Source organism: Micropterus salmoides, unplaced genomic scaffold (assembly GCF_014851395.1).
Source record: "Micropterus salmoides isolate LMB-PRFRI ecotype aquatic unplaced genomic scaffold, ASM1485139v1 Ms_hic_scaffold_4249, whole genome shotgun sequence".
NCBI lineage: Eukaryota > Metazoa > Chordata > Actinopteri > Centrarchiformes > Centrarchidae > Micropterus > Micropterus salmoides.
The window spans coordinates 5,071-23,057 of record NW_024043650.1 but is presented as its reverse complement, the minus strand read 5'-3'; the positions used below and the strand labels follow the sequence as shown (position 1 = coordinate 23,057).

The 17,987-nt window shown below is 46.3% G+C and overlaps 1 protein-coding gene across 1 annotated transcript; it reads left to right on the top strand.

The window, feature by feature from the left end:
• Positions 1 to 10,310: 10,310 nt before the first annotated feature.
• Positions 10,311 to 17,758, top strand: LOC119887680 (integumentary mucin C.1-like; the record flags this gene model as incomplete). Its single annotated transcript, XM_038698331.1, has 4 exons — positions 10,311 to 10,358; positions 10,821 to 10,961; positions 13,795 to 13,878; positions 17,693 to 17,758. Coding segments are annotated over 4 exons (339 nt in total), but the record flags the coding sequence as incomplete, so codon positions are not given.
• Positions 17,759 to 17,987: the final 229 nt, after the last annotated feature.

Genomic DNA, 17,987 nt, shown 5'->3' with positions numbered 1-17,987 from the left:
ACCCACTGTGACAACAACACTTGCTGCGTCAACGACACCTACACTGACAACTGCAGCAACAACTGCATCAACAACAACACCTGCTCTGATAACAACTGCTGAAACAATTGCATCAAGTCGAGCAACTGGTTCGACAACAACATCTGCTGCAACAACTATATCAAGTACACCTGCTATGACAACATCTGCAGCAACTGTGTCAACGACACCTGATGCAGTAACGACTGCAGAAACGACACCCGCGGTTACAACAATACCTGCTGCGTCAACGACACCTACACTGACAAGTGTAGCAATAAGTGCATCAACAACAACACCTGCTCTGATAACAACTGCTGAAACAATTGCATCAAGTACAGCAACTGCTTCGACAACAACATCTGCTGCAACAACTATATCAAGTACAACACCTGCTATGACAACATCTGCAGCAACAGCAACTGTGTCAACGACACCTGCTCCAGTAACGACTGCAGAAACGACACCCGTTGTTACTACAATACCTGCTGCGTCAACGACACCTACACTGACAAGTGTAGCAATAACTGCATCAACAACAACACCTGCTCTGATAACAACTGCTGAAACAATTGCATCAAGTACAGCAACTGGTTCGACAACAACATCTGCTGCAACAACTATATCAAGTACAACACCTGCTATGACAACATCTGCAGCAACAGCAACTGTGTCAACGACACCTGCTCCAGTAACGACTGCAGAAACGACACCCGCTGTTATAACAATACCTGCTGCATCAACGACACCTACTCTGACAGCCGCAGCAATAACTGCATCAACAACAAAACCTCCTCTGACAACATCTGCAGCAACAGCAAGTGCGTCAACGACACCTGCTCCAGTAACGACTGCAGAAATAACACCCACTTTTACAACAATACATGCTGCGTCAACGACACCTACACTGACAAATGCAGCAATAACTGCATCAACAACACCTGCTCTGACAACTGCTGCCACAATTTCATCAACTACAACAACTGGTCCGACAACAACATCTGCTGTAACAACTGAATCAAATACAGCAACTGCTATGACAACATCTGCAGCAACAGCAACTGTGTCAACGACACCTGCTCCAGTAACGACTGCAGAAACGACACCCGTTGTTACTACAATACCTGCTGCGTCAACGACACCTACACTGACAAGTGTAGCAATAACTGCATCAACAACAACACCTGCTCTGATAACAACTGCTGAAACAATTGCATCAAGTACAGCAACTGGTTCGACAACAACATCTGCTGCAACAACTATATCAAGTACAACACCTGCTATGACAACATCTGCAGCAACAGCAACTGTGTCAACGACACCTGCTCCAGTAACGACTGCAGAAACGACACCCGTTGTTACTACAATACCTGCTGCGTCAACGACACCTACACTGACAAGTGTAGCAATAACTGCATCAACAACAACACCTGCTCTGATAACAACTGCTGAAACAATTGCATCAAGTACAGCAACTGGTTCGACAACAACATCTGCTGCAACAACTATATCAAGTACAACACCTGCTATGACAACATCTGCAGCAACAGCAACTGTGTCAACGACACCTGCTCCAGTAACGACTGCAGAAACGACACCCGCTGTTATAACAATACCTGCTGCATCAACGACACCTACTCTGACAGCCGCAGCAATAACTGCATCAACAACAAAACCTCCTCTGACAACATCTGCAGCAACAGCAAGTGCGTCAACGACACCTGCTCCAGTAACGACTGCAGAAATAACACCCACTTTTACAACAATACATGCTGCGTCAACGACACCTACACTGACAAATGCAGCAATAACTGCATCAACAACACCTGCTCTGACAACTGCTGCCACAATTTCATCAACTACAACAACTGGTCCGACAACAACATCTGCTGTAACAACTGAATCAAATACAGCAACTGCTCCGACAACAACATCTGCTGCAACAGCAGCAACAAACAATGCCTTAACAACAGCTTCTTTGACAACAACTGCATCACCAACACCTGCTCAGACCACAACTGCAGCAAAAACAAGTGCTCAGACAACAATATCTGCTGCATCTGCAGTAACAGCAACTCCGTCAACAACACCTGCTCCAGTAACGACTGAAGTAACGACACCCACTTTTACAACACCTGCTGCATCAACGACACCCACTCTAACAACTGCAGCAACAACTGCATCAACAACAACACCTGCTCTGATAACAACTGCTGAAACAATTGCATCAAATCCAGCAACTGGTTCGACAACAACATCTGCTGCAACAACTATATCAAGTACAACTCCTGCTATGACAACATCTGCAGCAACAGCAACTGTGTCAACGACACCTGCTGCAGTAACGACTGCAGAAACGACACCCGCTGTTACAACAATACCTGCTGCGTCAATGACACCTACACTGATAAGTGTAGCAATAACTGCATCAACAACAACACCTGCTCTGACAAAATCTGCAGCAACAACAACACCCACTGTGACAACAACACTTGCTGCGTCAACGACACCTACACTGACAACTGCAGCAACAACTGCATCAACAACTACACCTGCTCTGATAACAACTGCTGAAACAATTGCATCAAGTCGAGCAACTGGTTCGACAACAACATCTGCTGCAACAACTATATCAAGTACACCTGCTATGACAACATCTGCAGCAACTGTGTCAACGACACCTGATGCAGTAACGACTGCAGAAACGACACCCGCGGTTACAACAATACCTGCTGCGTCAACGACACCTACACTGACAAGTGTAGCAATAAGTGCATCAACAACAACACCTGCTCTGATAACAACTGCTGAAACAATTGCATCAAGTCCAGCAACTGCTTCGACAACAACATCTGCTGCAACAACTATATCAAGTACAACACCCGCTATGACAACATCTGCAGCAACAACTATATCAAGTACAACACCTGCTATGACAACATCTGCAGCAACAGCAACTGTGTCAACGACACCTGGTGCAGTAACGACTGCAGAAACGACACCCGCTGTTACAACAATACCTGCTGCGTCAGCGACACCTACACTGACAAGTGTAGCAATAACTGCATCAACAACAACACCTGCTCTGACAACATCTGCAGCAACAACAACACCCACTGTGACAACAATACTTGCTGCGTCAACGACACCTACACTGACAACTGCAGCAACAACTGCATCAACAACAACACCTGCTCTGATAACAACTGCTGAAACAATTGCATCAAGTACAGCAACTGGTTCGACAACAACATCTGCTGCAACAACTATATCAAGTACACCTGCTATGAACACATCTGCAGCAACAGCAACTGTGTCAACGACACCTGATGCAGTAACGACTGCAGAAACGACACCCACTGTTACAACAATACCTGCTGCGTCAACGACACCTACACTGACAAGTGTAGCAATAACTGCATCAACAACAACACCTGCTCTGATAACAACTGCTGAAACAATTGCATCAAGTACAGCAACTGCCTCGACAACAACATCTGCTGCAACAACTATATCAAGTACAACACCTGCTATGACAACATCTGCAGCAACAGCAACTGTGTCAACAACACCTGCTCCAGTAACGACTGCAGAAACGACACCCGCTGTTACAACAATACCTGCTGCGTCAACGACACCTACACTGACAAGTGTAGCAATAACTGCATCAACAACAACACCTGCTCTGACAACATCTGCAGCAACAACAACACCCGCTGTGACAACAACACTTGCTCTGGCCACAAGAGCTGGTCAGACAACACCTGCTGACAACAGCACCTTCTGTGACAACATCTGCAGTAACAACAACTACGTCAACGACACCTGCTCCGGTAACGACTGCAGAAACAACAACACTTGCTCTGGCCACAACACCTGGTCAGACAACACGTGCTGTGACAACAACACCTGCTGTGAAAACATCTGCAGCAACAGCAACTGCGTCAACAACACCTGCTCCAGTAACGACTGCAGAAACGATACCCGCTGTTACAACAATACCTGCTGCATCAACGACACCTACACTGACAAGTGTAGCAATAACTGCATCAACAACAACACCTGCTCTGATAACAACTGCTGAAACAATTGCATCAAGTCCAGCAACTGCTTCGACAACAACATCTGCTGCAACAACTATATCAAGTACAACACCTGCTATGTCAACATCTGCATCAACAGCAACTGTGTCAACGACACCTGCTGCAGTAACGACTGCAGAAACGACACCCGCTGTTACAACAATACCTGCTGCGTCAACGACACCTACACTGACAACTGCAGCAACAACTGCATCAACAACAACACCTGCTCTGATAACAACTGCTGAAACAATTGCATCAAGTCCAGCAACTGGTTCGACAACAACATCTGCTGCAAAAACTATATCAAGTACAACACCTGCTATGACAACATCTGCAGCAACAGCAACTGTGTCAACGACACCTGCTCCAGTAACGACTGCAGAAACGACACCCGCTGTTATAACAATACCTGCTGCATCAACGACACCTACTCTGACAGCCGCAGCAATAACTGCATCAACAACACCTGCTCTGACAACATCTGCTGCAACAATTACATCAACTACAACAACTGGTCCGACATCAACATCTGCTGTAACAACTGAATCAAATACAGCAACTGCTCCGACAACAACATCTGCTGCAACAGCAGCAACAACCAATGCCATAACAACAGCTTCTTTGACAACAACTGCATCACCAACACCTGCTCAGACCACAACTGCAGCAACAACAAGTGCTCAGACAACAATATCTGCTGCATCTGCAGTAACAGCAACTGCGTCAACAACACCTGCTCCAGTAACGACTGAAGTAACGACACCCACTTTTACAACACCTGCTGCATCAACGACACCCACTCTAACAACTGCAGCAACAACTGTATCAACAACAACACCTGCTCTTATAACAACTGCTGAAACAATTGCATCAAGTCCAGCAACTGGTTCGACAACAACATCTGCTGCAACAACTATATCAAGTACAACACCTGCTATGACAACATCTGCAGCAACAGCAACTGTGTCAACGACACCTAGTGCAGTAACGACTGCAGAAACGACACCCGCTGTTACAACAATACCTGCTGCGTCAACGACACCTACACTGACAAGTGTAGCAATAACTGCATCAACAACAACACCTGCTCTGACAACATCTGCAGCAACAACAACACCCGCTGTGACAACAACACTTGCTCTGGCCACAAGACCTGGTCAGACAACACCTGCTATGACAACAGCACCTTCTGTGACAACATCTGCAGTAACAACAACTACGTCAACGACACCTGCTCCAGTAACGACTGCAGAAACAACAACACTTGCTCTGGCCACAACACCTGGTCAGACAACACGTGCTATGACAACATCAACTGCATCAACAACAACACCTGCTCTGATAACAACTGCTGAAACAATTGCATCAAGTACAGCAACTGGTTCGACAACAACATCTGCTGCAACAACTATATCAAGTACAACACCTGCTATGACAACATCTGCAGCAACAGCAACTGTGTCAACGACACCTGCTCCAGTAACGACTGCAGAAACGACACCCGCTGTTATAACAATACCTGCTGCATCAACGACACCTACTCTGACAGCCGCAGCAATAACTGCATCAACAACAAAACCTCCTCTGACAACATCTGCAGCAACAGCAAGTGCGTCAACGACACCTGCTCCAGTAACGACTGCAGAAATAACACCCACTTTTACAACAATACATGCTGCGTCAACGACACCTACACTGACAAATGCAGCAATAACTGCATCAACAACACCTGCTCTGACAACTGCTGCCACAATTTCATCAACTACAACAACTGGTCCGAACACAACATCTGCTGTAACAACTGAATCAAATACAGCAACTGCTCCGACAACAACATCTGCTGCAACAGCAGCAACAAACAATGCCTTAACAACAGCTTCTTTGACAACAACTGCATCACCAACACCTGCTCAGACCACAACTGCAGCAAAAACAAGTGCTCAGACAACAATATCTGCTGCATCTGCAGTAACAGCAACTCCGTCAACAACACCTGCTCCAGTAACGACTGAAGTAACGACACCCACTTTTACAACACCTGCTGCATCAACGACACCCACTCTAACAACTGCAGCAACAACTGCATCAACAACAACACCTGCTCTGATAACAACTGCTGAAACAATTGCATCAAATCCAGCAACTGGTTCGACAACAACATCTGCTGCAACAATTATATCAAGTACAACTCCTGCTATGACAACATCTGCAGCAACAGCAACTGTGTCAACGACACCTGCTGCAGTAGCGACTGCAGAAACGACACCCGCTGTTATAACAATACCTGCTGCGTCAATGACACCTACACTGACAAGTGTAGCAATAACTGCATCAACAACAACACCTGCTCTGACAAAATCTGCAGCAACAACAACACCCACTGTGACAACAACACTTGCTGCGTCAACGACACCTACACTGACAACTGCAGCAACAACTGCATCAACAACAACACCTGCTCTGATAACAACTGCTGAAACAATTGCATCAAGTCGAGCAACTGGTTCGACAACAACATCTGCTGCAACAACTATATCAAGTACACCTGCTATGACAACATCTGCAGCAACTGTGTCAACGACACCTGATGCAGTAACGACTGCAGAAACGACACCCGCGGTTACAACAATACCTGCTGCGTCAACGACACCTACACTGACAAGTGTAGCAATAAGTGCATCAACAACAACACCTGCTCTGATAACAACTGCTGAAACAATTGCATCAAGTACAGCAACTGCTTCGACAACAACATCTGCTGCAACAACTATATCAAGTACAACACCTGCTATGACAACATCTGCAGCAACAGCAACTGTGTCAACGACACCTGCTCCAGTAACGACTGCAGAAACGACACCCGTTGTTACTACAATACCTGCTGCGTCAACGACACCTACACTGACAAGTGTAGCAATAACTGCATCAACAACAACACCTGCTCTGATAACAACTGCTGAAACAATTGCATCAAGTACAGCAACTGGTTCGACAACAACATCTGCTGCAACAACTATATCAAGTACAACACCTGCTATGACAACATCTGCAGCAACAGCAACTGTGTCAACGACACCTGCTCCAGTAACGACTGCAGAAACGACACCCGCTGTTATAACAATACCTGCTGCATCAACGACACCTACTCTGACAGCCGCAGCAATAACTGCATCAACAACAAAACCTCCTCTGACAACATCTGCAGCAACAGCAAGTGCGTCAACGACACCTGCTCCAGTAACGACTGCAGAAATAACACCCACTTTTACAACAATACATGCTGCGTCAACGACACCTACACTGACAAATGCAGCAATAACTGCATCAACAACACCTGCTCTGACAACTGCTGCCACAATTTCATCAACTACAACAACTGGTCCGACAACAACATCTGCTGTAACAACTGAATCAAATACAGCAACTGCTCCGACAACAACATCTGCTGCAACAGCAGCAACAAACAATGCCTTAACAACAGCTTCTTTGACAACAACTGCATCACCAACACCTGCTCAGACCACAACTGCAGCAAAAACAAGTGCTCAGACAACAATATCTGCTGCATCTGCAGTAACAGCAACTCCGTCAACAACACCTGCTCCAGTAACGACTGAAGTAACGACACCCACTTTTACAACACCTGCTGCATCAACGACACCCACTCTAACAACTGCAGCAACAACTGCATCAACAACAACACCTGCTCTGATAACAACTGCTGAAACAATTGCATCAAATCCAGCAACTGGTTCGACAACAACATCTGCTGCAACAATTATATCAAGTACAACTCCTGCTATGACAACATCTGCAGCAACAGCAACTGTGTCAACGACACCTGCTGCAGTAGCGACTGCAGAAACGACACCCGCTGTTATAACAATACCTGCTGCGTCAATGACACCTACACTGACAAGTGTAGCAATAACTGCATCAACAACAACACCTGCTCTGACAAAATCTGCAGCAACAACAACACCCGCTGTGACAACAACACTTGCTGCGTCAACGACACCTACACTGACAACTGCAGCAACAACTGCATCAACAACAACACCTGCTCTGATAACAACTGCTGAAACAATTGCATCAAGTACAGCAACTGGTTCGACAACAACATCTGCTGCAACAACTATATCAAGTACACCTGCTATGACAACATCTGCAGCAACTGTGTCAACGACACCTGATGCAGTAACGACTGCAGAAACGACACCCGCGGTTACAACAATACCTGCTGCGTCAACGACACCTACACTGACAACTGCAGCAACAACTGCAGCAACAACTGCATCAACAACAACACCTGCTCTGATAACAACTGCTGAAACAATTGCATCAAATCCAGCAACTGGTTCGACAACAACATCTGCTGCAACAATTATATCAAGTACAACTCCTGCTATGACAACATCTGCAGCAACAGCAACTGTGTCAACGACACCTGCTGCAGTAGCGACTGCAGAAACGACACCCGCTGTTATAACAATACCTGCTGCGTCAATGACACCTACACTGACAAGTGTAGCAATAACTGCATCAACAACAACACCTGCTCTGACAAAATCTGCAGCAACAACAACACCCACTGTGACAACAACACTTGCTGCGTCAACGACACCTACACTGACAACTGCAGCAACAACTGCATCAACAACAACACCTGCTCTGATAACAACTGCTGAAACAATTGCATCAAGTCGAGCAACTGGTTCGACAACAACATCTGCTGCAACAACTATATCAAGTACACCTGCTATGACAACATCTGCAGCAACTGTGTCAACGACACCTGATGCAGTAACGACTGCAGAAACGACACCCGCGGTTACAACAATACCTGCTGCGTCAACGACACCTACACTGACAAGTGTAGCAATAAGTGCATCAACAACAACACCTGCTCTGATAACAACTGCTGAAACAATTGCATCAAGTACAGCAACTGCTTCGACAACAACATCTGCTGCAACAACTATATCAAGTACAACACCTGCTATGACAACATCTGCAGCAACAGCAACTGTGTCAACGACACCTGCTCCAGTAACGACTGCAGAAACGACACCCGTTGTTACTACAATACCTGCTGCGTCAACGACACCTACACTGACAAGTGTAGCAATAACTGCATCAACAACAACACCTGCTCTGATAACAACTGCTGAAACAATTGCATCAAGTACAGCAACTGGTTCGACAACAACATCTGCTGCAACAACTATATCAAGTACAACACCTGCTATGACAACATCTGCAGCAACAGCAACTGTGTCAACGACACCTGCTCCAGTAACGACTGCAGAAACGACACCCGCTGTTATAACAATACCTGCTGCATCAACGACACCTACTCTGACAGCCGCAGCAATAACTGCATCAACAACAAAACCTCCTCTGACAACATCTGCAGCAACAGCAAGTGCGTCAACGACACCTGCTCCAGTAACGACTGCAGAAATAACACCCACTTTTACAACAATACATGCTGCGTCAACGACACCTACACTGACAAATGCAGCAATAACTGCATCAACAACACCTGCTCTGACAACTGCTGCCACAATTTCATCAACTACAACAACTGGTCCGACAACAACATCTGCTGTAACAACTGAATCAAATACAGCAACTGCTCCGACAACAACATCTGCTGCAACAGCAGCAACAAACAATGCCTTAACAACAGCTTCTTTGACAACAACTGCATCACCAACACCTGCTCAGACCACAACTGCAGCAAAAACAAGTGCTCAGACAACAATATCTGCTGCATCTGCAGTAACAGCAACTCCGTCAACAACACCTGCTCCAGTAACGACTGAAGTAACGACACCCACTTTTACAACACCTGCTGCATCAACGACACCCACTCTAACAACTGCAGCAACAACTGCATCAACAATAACACCTGCTCTGATAACAACTGCTGAAACAATTGCATCAAATCCAGCAACTGGTTCGACAACAACATCTGCTGCAACAATTATATCAAGTACAACTCCTGCTATGACAACATCTGCAGCAACAGCAACTGTGTCAACGACACCTGCTGCAGTAGCGACTGCAGAAACGACACCCGCTGTTATAACAATACCTGCTGCGTCAATGACACCTACACTGACAAGTGTAGCAATAACTGCATCAACAACAACACCTGCTCTGACAAAATCTGCAGCAACAACAACACCCACTGTGACAACAACACTTGCTGCGTCAACGACACCTACACTGACAACTGCAGCAACAACTGCATCAACAACAACACCTGCTCTGATAACAACTGCTGAAACAATTGCATCAAGTCGAGCAACTGGTTCGACAACAACATCTGCTGCAACAACTATATCAAGTACACCTGCTATGACAACATCTGCAGCAACTGTGTCAACGACACCTGATGCAGTAACGACTGCAGAAACGACACCCGCTGTTACAACAATACCTGCTGCATCAACGACACCTACTCTGACAACCGCAGCAATAACTGCATCAACAACAAAACCTCCTCTGACAACATCTGCAGCAACAGCAAGTGCGTCAACGACACCTGCTCCAGTAACGACTGCAGAAATGACACCCACTGTTACAACAATACCTGCTGCGTCAACGACACCTACACTGACAAGTACAGCAATAACTGCATCAACAACACCTGCTCTGACAACAACTGCTGCAACAATTACATCAACTACAACAACTGGTCCGACATCAACATCTGCTGTAACAACTGAATCAAATACAGCAACTGCTCCGACAACAACATCTGCTGCAACAGCAGCAACAACCAGTGCCTTAACAACAGCTTCTTTGACAACAACTGCATCACCAACACCTGCTCAGACCACAACTGCAGCAACAACAACTGTGTCAACGACACCTGCTCCAGTAACGACTGCAGAAACGACACCCGCTGTTACAATACCTGCTGTGTCAACGACACCTACACTGACAAGTGTAGCAATAACTGCATCAACAACAACACCTGCTCTGACAACATTTGCAGCAACAACAACACCCGCTGTGACAACAACACTTCCTGCGTCAACGACACCTACACTGACAACTGCAGCAACAACTGCATCAACAACAACACCTGCTCTGATAACAACTGCTGAAACAATTGCATCAAGTACAGCAACTGCTTCGACAACAACATCTGCTGCAACAACTATATCAAGTACAACACCTGCTTTGACAACATCTGCAGCAACAGCAACTGTGTCAACGACACCTGGTGCAGTAACGACTGCAGAAACGACACCCGCTGTTACAACAATACCTGCTGCGTCAGCGACACCTACACTGACAAGTGTAGCAATAACTGCATCAACAACAACACCTGCTCTGACAACATCTGCAGCAACAACAACACCCGCTGTTACAACAATACCTACTGTGTCAACGACACCTACACTGACAAGTGTAGCAATAACTGCATCAACAACAACACCTGCTCTGACAACATCTGCAGCAACAACAACACCCGCTGTGACAACAACACTTCCTGCGTCAACGACACCTACACTGACAACTGCAGCAACAACTGCATCAACAACAACACCTGCTCTGATACCAACTGCTGAAACAATTGCATCAAGTCCAGCAACTGGTTCGACAACAACATCTGCTGCAAAAACTATATCAAGTACAACACCTGCTATGCCAACATCTGCAGCAACAGCAACTGTGTCAACGACACCTGCTACAGTAACGACTGCAGAAACGACACCCGCTGTTACAACAATACCTGCTGCGTCAACGACACCTACACTGACAAGTGTAGCAATAACTGCATCAACAACAACACCTGCTCTGATAACAACTGCTGAAACAATTGCATCAAGTCCAGCAACTGCTTCGACAACAACATCTGCTGCAACAACTATATCAAGTACAACACCTGCTATGAAAACATCTGCAGCAACAGCAACTGTGTCAACGACACCTGGTGCAGTAACGACTGCAGAAACGACACCCGCTGTTACAAACAATACCTGCTGCGTCAACGACACCTACACTGACAAGTGTAGCAATAACTGCATCAACAACAACACCTGCTCTGACAACATCTGCAGCAACAACAACACCGCTGTGACAACAACACTTGCTGCGTCAACGACACCTACACTGACAACTGCAGCAACAACTGCATCAACAACAACACCTGCTCTGATAACAACTGCTGAAACAATTGCATCAAGTCCAGCAACTGGTTCGACAACAACATCTGCTGCAAAAACTATATCAAGTACAACACCTGCTATGACAACATCTGCAGCAACAGCAACTGTGTCAACGACACCTGCTCCAGTAACGACTGCAGAAACGACACCCGCTATTACAACAATACCTGCTGCGTCAACGACATCTACACTGACAAGTGTAGCAACAACTGCATCAACAACAACACCTGCTCTGACAACATCTACAGCAACAACAACACCCGCAGTGACAACAACACTTGCTCTAGCTACAAGACCTGGTCAGACAACACCTGCTATGACAACAGCACCTTCTGTGACAACATCTGCAGTAACAACAACTACGTCAACGACACCTGCTCCAGTAATGACTGCAGAAACAACAACACTTGCTGTGGCCACAACACCTGGTCAGACAACACGTGCTATGACAACAGCACCTGCTGTGACAACATCTGCAGCAACAGCAACTGCGTCAACAACACCTGCTCCAGTAACGACTGCAGAAACGACACCCGCTGTTACAACAATACCTGCTGCGTCAACGACACCTACACTGACAACATCTGCTGCAACAACACCTGCACTAACATCAACTGCATCAACAAACACCTGCTCTGATAACAACTGCTGAAACAATTGCATCAAGTACAGCAACTGCTTCGACAACAACATCTGCTGCAACAACTATATCAAGTACAACACCTGCTATGACAACATCTGCATCAACAGCAACTGTGTCAACGACACCTGCTGCAGTAACGACTGCAGAAACGACACCCGCTGTTACAACAATACCTGCTGCATCAACGACACCTACTCTGACAACCGCAGCAATAACTGCATCAACAACAAAACCTCCTCTGACAACATCTGCAGCAACAGCAAGTGCGTCAACGACACCTGCTCCAGTAACGACTGCAGAAATGACACCCACTGTTACAACAATACCTGCTGCGTCAACGACACCTACACTGACAAGTACAGCAATAACTGCATCAACAACACCTGCTCTGACAACAACTGCTGCAACAATTACATCAACTACAACAACTGGTCCGACATCAACATCTGCTGTAACAACTGAATCAAATACAGCAACTGCTCCGACAACAACATCTGCTGCAACAGCAGCAACAACCAGTGCCTTAACAACAGCTTCTTTGACAACAACTGCATCACCAACACCTGCTCAGACCACAACTGCAGCAACAACAACTGTGTCAACGACACCTGCTCCAGTAACGACTGCAGAAACGACACCCGCTGTTACAATACCTGCTGTGTCAACGACACCTACACTGACAAGTGTAGCAATAACTGCATCAACAACAACACCTGCTCTGACAACATTTGCAGCAACAACAACACCCGCTGTGACAACAACACTTCCTGCGTCAACGACACCTACACTGACAACTGCAGCAACAACTGCATCAACAACAACACCTGCTCTGATAACAACTGCTGAAACAATTGCATCAAGTACAGCAACTGCTTCGACAACAACATCTGCTGCAACAACTATATCAAGTACAACACCTGCTTTGACAACATCTGCAGCAACAGCAACTGTGTCAACGACACCTGGTGCAGTAACGACTGCAGAAACGACACCCGCTGTTACAACAATACCTGCTGCGTCAGCGACACCTACACTGACAAGTGTAGCAATAACTGCATCAACAACAACACCTGCTCTGACAACATCTGCAGCAACAACAACACCCGCTGTTACAACAATACCTACTGTGTCAACGACACCTACACTGACAAGTGTAGCAATAACTGCATCAACAACAACACCTGCTCTGACAACATCTGCAGCAACACACACACCCGCTGTGACAACAACACTTCCTGCGTCAACGACACCTACACTGACAACTGCAGCAACAACTGCATCAACAACAACACCTGCTCTGATACCAACTGCTGAAACAATTGCATCAAGTCCAGCAACTGGTTCGACAACAACATCTGCTGCAAAAACTATATCAAGTACAACACCTGCTATGCCAACATCTGCAGCAACAGCAACTGTGTCAACGACACCTGCTGCAGTAACGACTGCAGAAACGACACCCGCTGTTACAACAATACCTGCTGCGTCAACGACACCTACACTGACAAGTGTAGCAATAACTGCATCAACAACAACACCTGCTCTGATAACAACTGCTGAAACAATTGCATCAAGTCCAGCAACTGCTTCGACAACAACATCTGCTGCAACAACTATATCAAGTACAACACCTGCTATGAAAACATCTGCAGCAACAGCAACTGTGTCAACGACACCTGCTGCAGTAACGACTGCAGAAACGACACCCGCTGTTACAACAATACCTGCTGCGTCAACGACACCTACACTGACAAGTGTAGCAATAACTGCATCAACAACAACACCTGCTCTGACAACATCTGCAGCAACAACAACAGCCGCTGTGACAACAACACTTGCTGCGTCAACGACACCTACACTGACAACTGCAGCAACAACTGCATCAACAACAACACCTGCTCTGATAACAACTGCTGAAACAATTGCATCAAGTCCAGCAACTGGTTCGACAACAACATCTGCTGCAAAAACTATATCAAGTACAACACCTGCTATGACAACATCTGCAGCAACAGCAACTGTGTCAACGACACCTGCTCCAGTAACGACTGCAGAAACGACACCCGCTGTTACAACAATACCTGCTGCGTCAACGACACCTACACTGACAAGTGTAGCAACAACTGCATCAACAACAACACCTGCTCTGACAACATCTACAGCAACAACAACACCCGCAGTGACAACAACACTTGCTCTAGCCACAAGACCTGGTCAGACAACACCTGCTATGACAACAGCACCTTCTGTGACAACATCTGCAGTAACAACAACTACGTCAACGACACCTGCTCCAGTAATGACTGCAGAAACAACAACACTTGCTGTGGCCACAACACCTGGTCAGACAACACGTGCTATGACAACAGCACCTGCTGTGACAACATCTGCAGCAACAGCAACTGCGTCAACAACACCTGCTCCAGTAACGACTGCAGAAACGACACCCGCTGTTACAACAATACCTGCTGCGTCAACGACACCTACACTGACAACATCTGCTGCAACAACACCTGCACTAACATCAACTGCATCAACAACAACACCTGCTCTGATAACAACTGCTGAAACAATTGCATCAAGTACAGCAACTGCTTCGACAACAACATCTGCTGCAACAACTATATCAAGTACAACACCTGCTATGACAACATCTGCATCAACAGCAACTGTGTCAACGACACCTGCTGCAGTAACGACTGCAGAAACGACACCCGCTGTTACAACAATACCTGCTGCATCAACGACACCTACTCTGACAACCGCAGCAATAACTGCATCAACAACAAAACCTCCTCTGACAACATCTGCAGCAACAGCAAGTGCGTCAACGACACCTGCTCCAGTAACGACTGCAGAAATGACACCCACTGTTACAACAATACCTGCTGCGTCAACGACACCTACACTGACAAGTACAGCAATAACTGCATCAACAACACCTGCTCTGACAACAACTGCTGCAACAATTACATCAACTACAACAACTGGTCCGACATCAACATCTGCTGTAACAACTGAATCAAATACAGCAACTGCTCCGACAACAACATCTGCTGCAACAGCAGCAACAACCAGTGCCTTAACAACAGCTTCTTTGACAACAACTGCATCACCAACACCTGCTCAGACCACAACTGCAGCAACAACAACTGTGTCAACGACACCTGCTCCAGTAACGACTGCAGAAACGACACCCGCTGTTACAATACCTACTGTGTCAACGACACCTACACTGACAAGTGTAGCAATAACTGCATCAACAACAACACCTGCTCTGACAACATCTGCAGCAACAACAACACCCGCTGTGACAACAACACTTCCTGCGTCAACGACACCTACACTGACAACTGCAGCAACAACTGCATCAACAACAACACCTGCTCTGATAACAACTGCTGAAACAATTGCATCAAGTACAGCAACCGCTTCGACAACAACATCTGCTGCAAAAACTATATCAAGTACAACACCTGCTTTGACAACATCTGCAGCAACAGCAACTGTGTCAACGACACCTGGTGCAGTAACGACTGCAGAAACGACACCCGCTGTTACAACAATACCTGCTGCGTCAGCGACACCTACACTGACAAGTGTAGCAATAACTGCATCAACAACAACACCTGCTCTGACAACATCTGCAGCAACAACAACACCCGCTGTTACAACAACACTTGCTGCGTCAACGATACCTACACTGACAACTGCAGCAACAACTGCATCAACAACAACACCTGCTCTGATAACAACTGCTGAAACAATTGCATCAAGTCCAGCAACTGGTTCGACAACAACATCTGCTGCAAAAACTATATCAAGTACAACACCTGCTATGCCAACATCTGCAGCAACAGCAACTGTGTCAACGACACCTGCTACAGTAACGACTGCAGAAACGACACCCGCTGTTACAACAATACCTGCTGCGTCAACGACACCTACACTGACAAGTGTAGCAATAACTGCATCAACAACAACACCTGCTCTGATAACAACTGCTGAAACAATTGCATCAAGTCCAGCAACTGCTTCGACAACAACATCTGCTGCAACAACTATATCAAGTACAACACCTGCTATGAAAACATCTGCAGCAACAGCAACTGTGTCAACGACACCTGCTGCAGTAACGACTGCAGAAACGACACCCGCTGTTACAACAATACCTGCTGCGTCAACGACACCTACACTGACAAGTGTAGCAATAACTGCATCAACAACAACACCTGCTCTGACAACATCTGCAGCAACAACAACACCCGCTGTGACAACAACACTTGCTGCGTCAACGACACCTACACTGACAACTGCAGCAACAACTGCATCAACAACAACACCTGCTCTGATAACAACTGCTGAAACAATTGCATCAAGTCCAGCAACTGGTTCGACAACAACATCTGCTGCAAAAACTATATCAAGTACAACACCTGCTATGACAACATCTGCAGCAACAGCAACTGTGTCAACGACACCTGCTCCAGTAACGACTGCAGAAACGACACCCGCTGTTACAACACTTCCTGCGTCAACGACACCTACACTGACAACTGCAGCAACAACTGCATCAACAACAACACCTGCTCTGATAACAACTGCTGAAACAATTGCATCAAGTACAGCAACCGCTTCGACAACAACATCTGCTGCAAAAACTATATCAAGTACAACACCTGCTTTGACAACATCTGCAGCAACAATTACATCAACTACAACAACTGGTCCGACATCAACATCTGCTGTAACAACTGAATCAAATACAGCAACTGCTCCGACAACAACATCTGCTGCAACAGCAGCAACAACCAGTGCCTTAACAACAGCTTCTTTGACAACAACTGCATCACCAACACCTGCTCAGACCACAACTGCAGCAACAACAACTGTGTCAACGACACCTGCTCCAGTAACGACTGCAGAAACGACACCCGCTGTTACAATACCTACTGTGTCAACGACACCTACACTGACAAGTGTAGCAATAACTGCATCAACAACAACACCTGCTCTGACAACATCTGCAGCAACAACAACACCCGCTGTGAC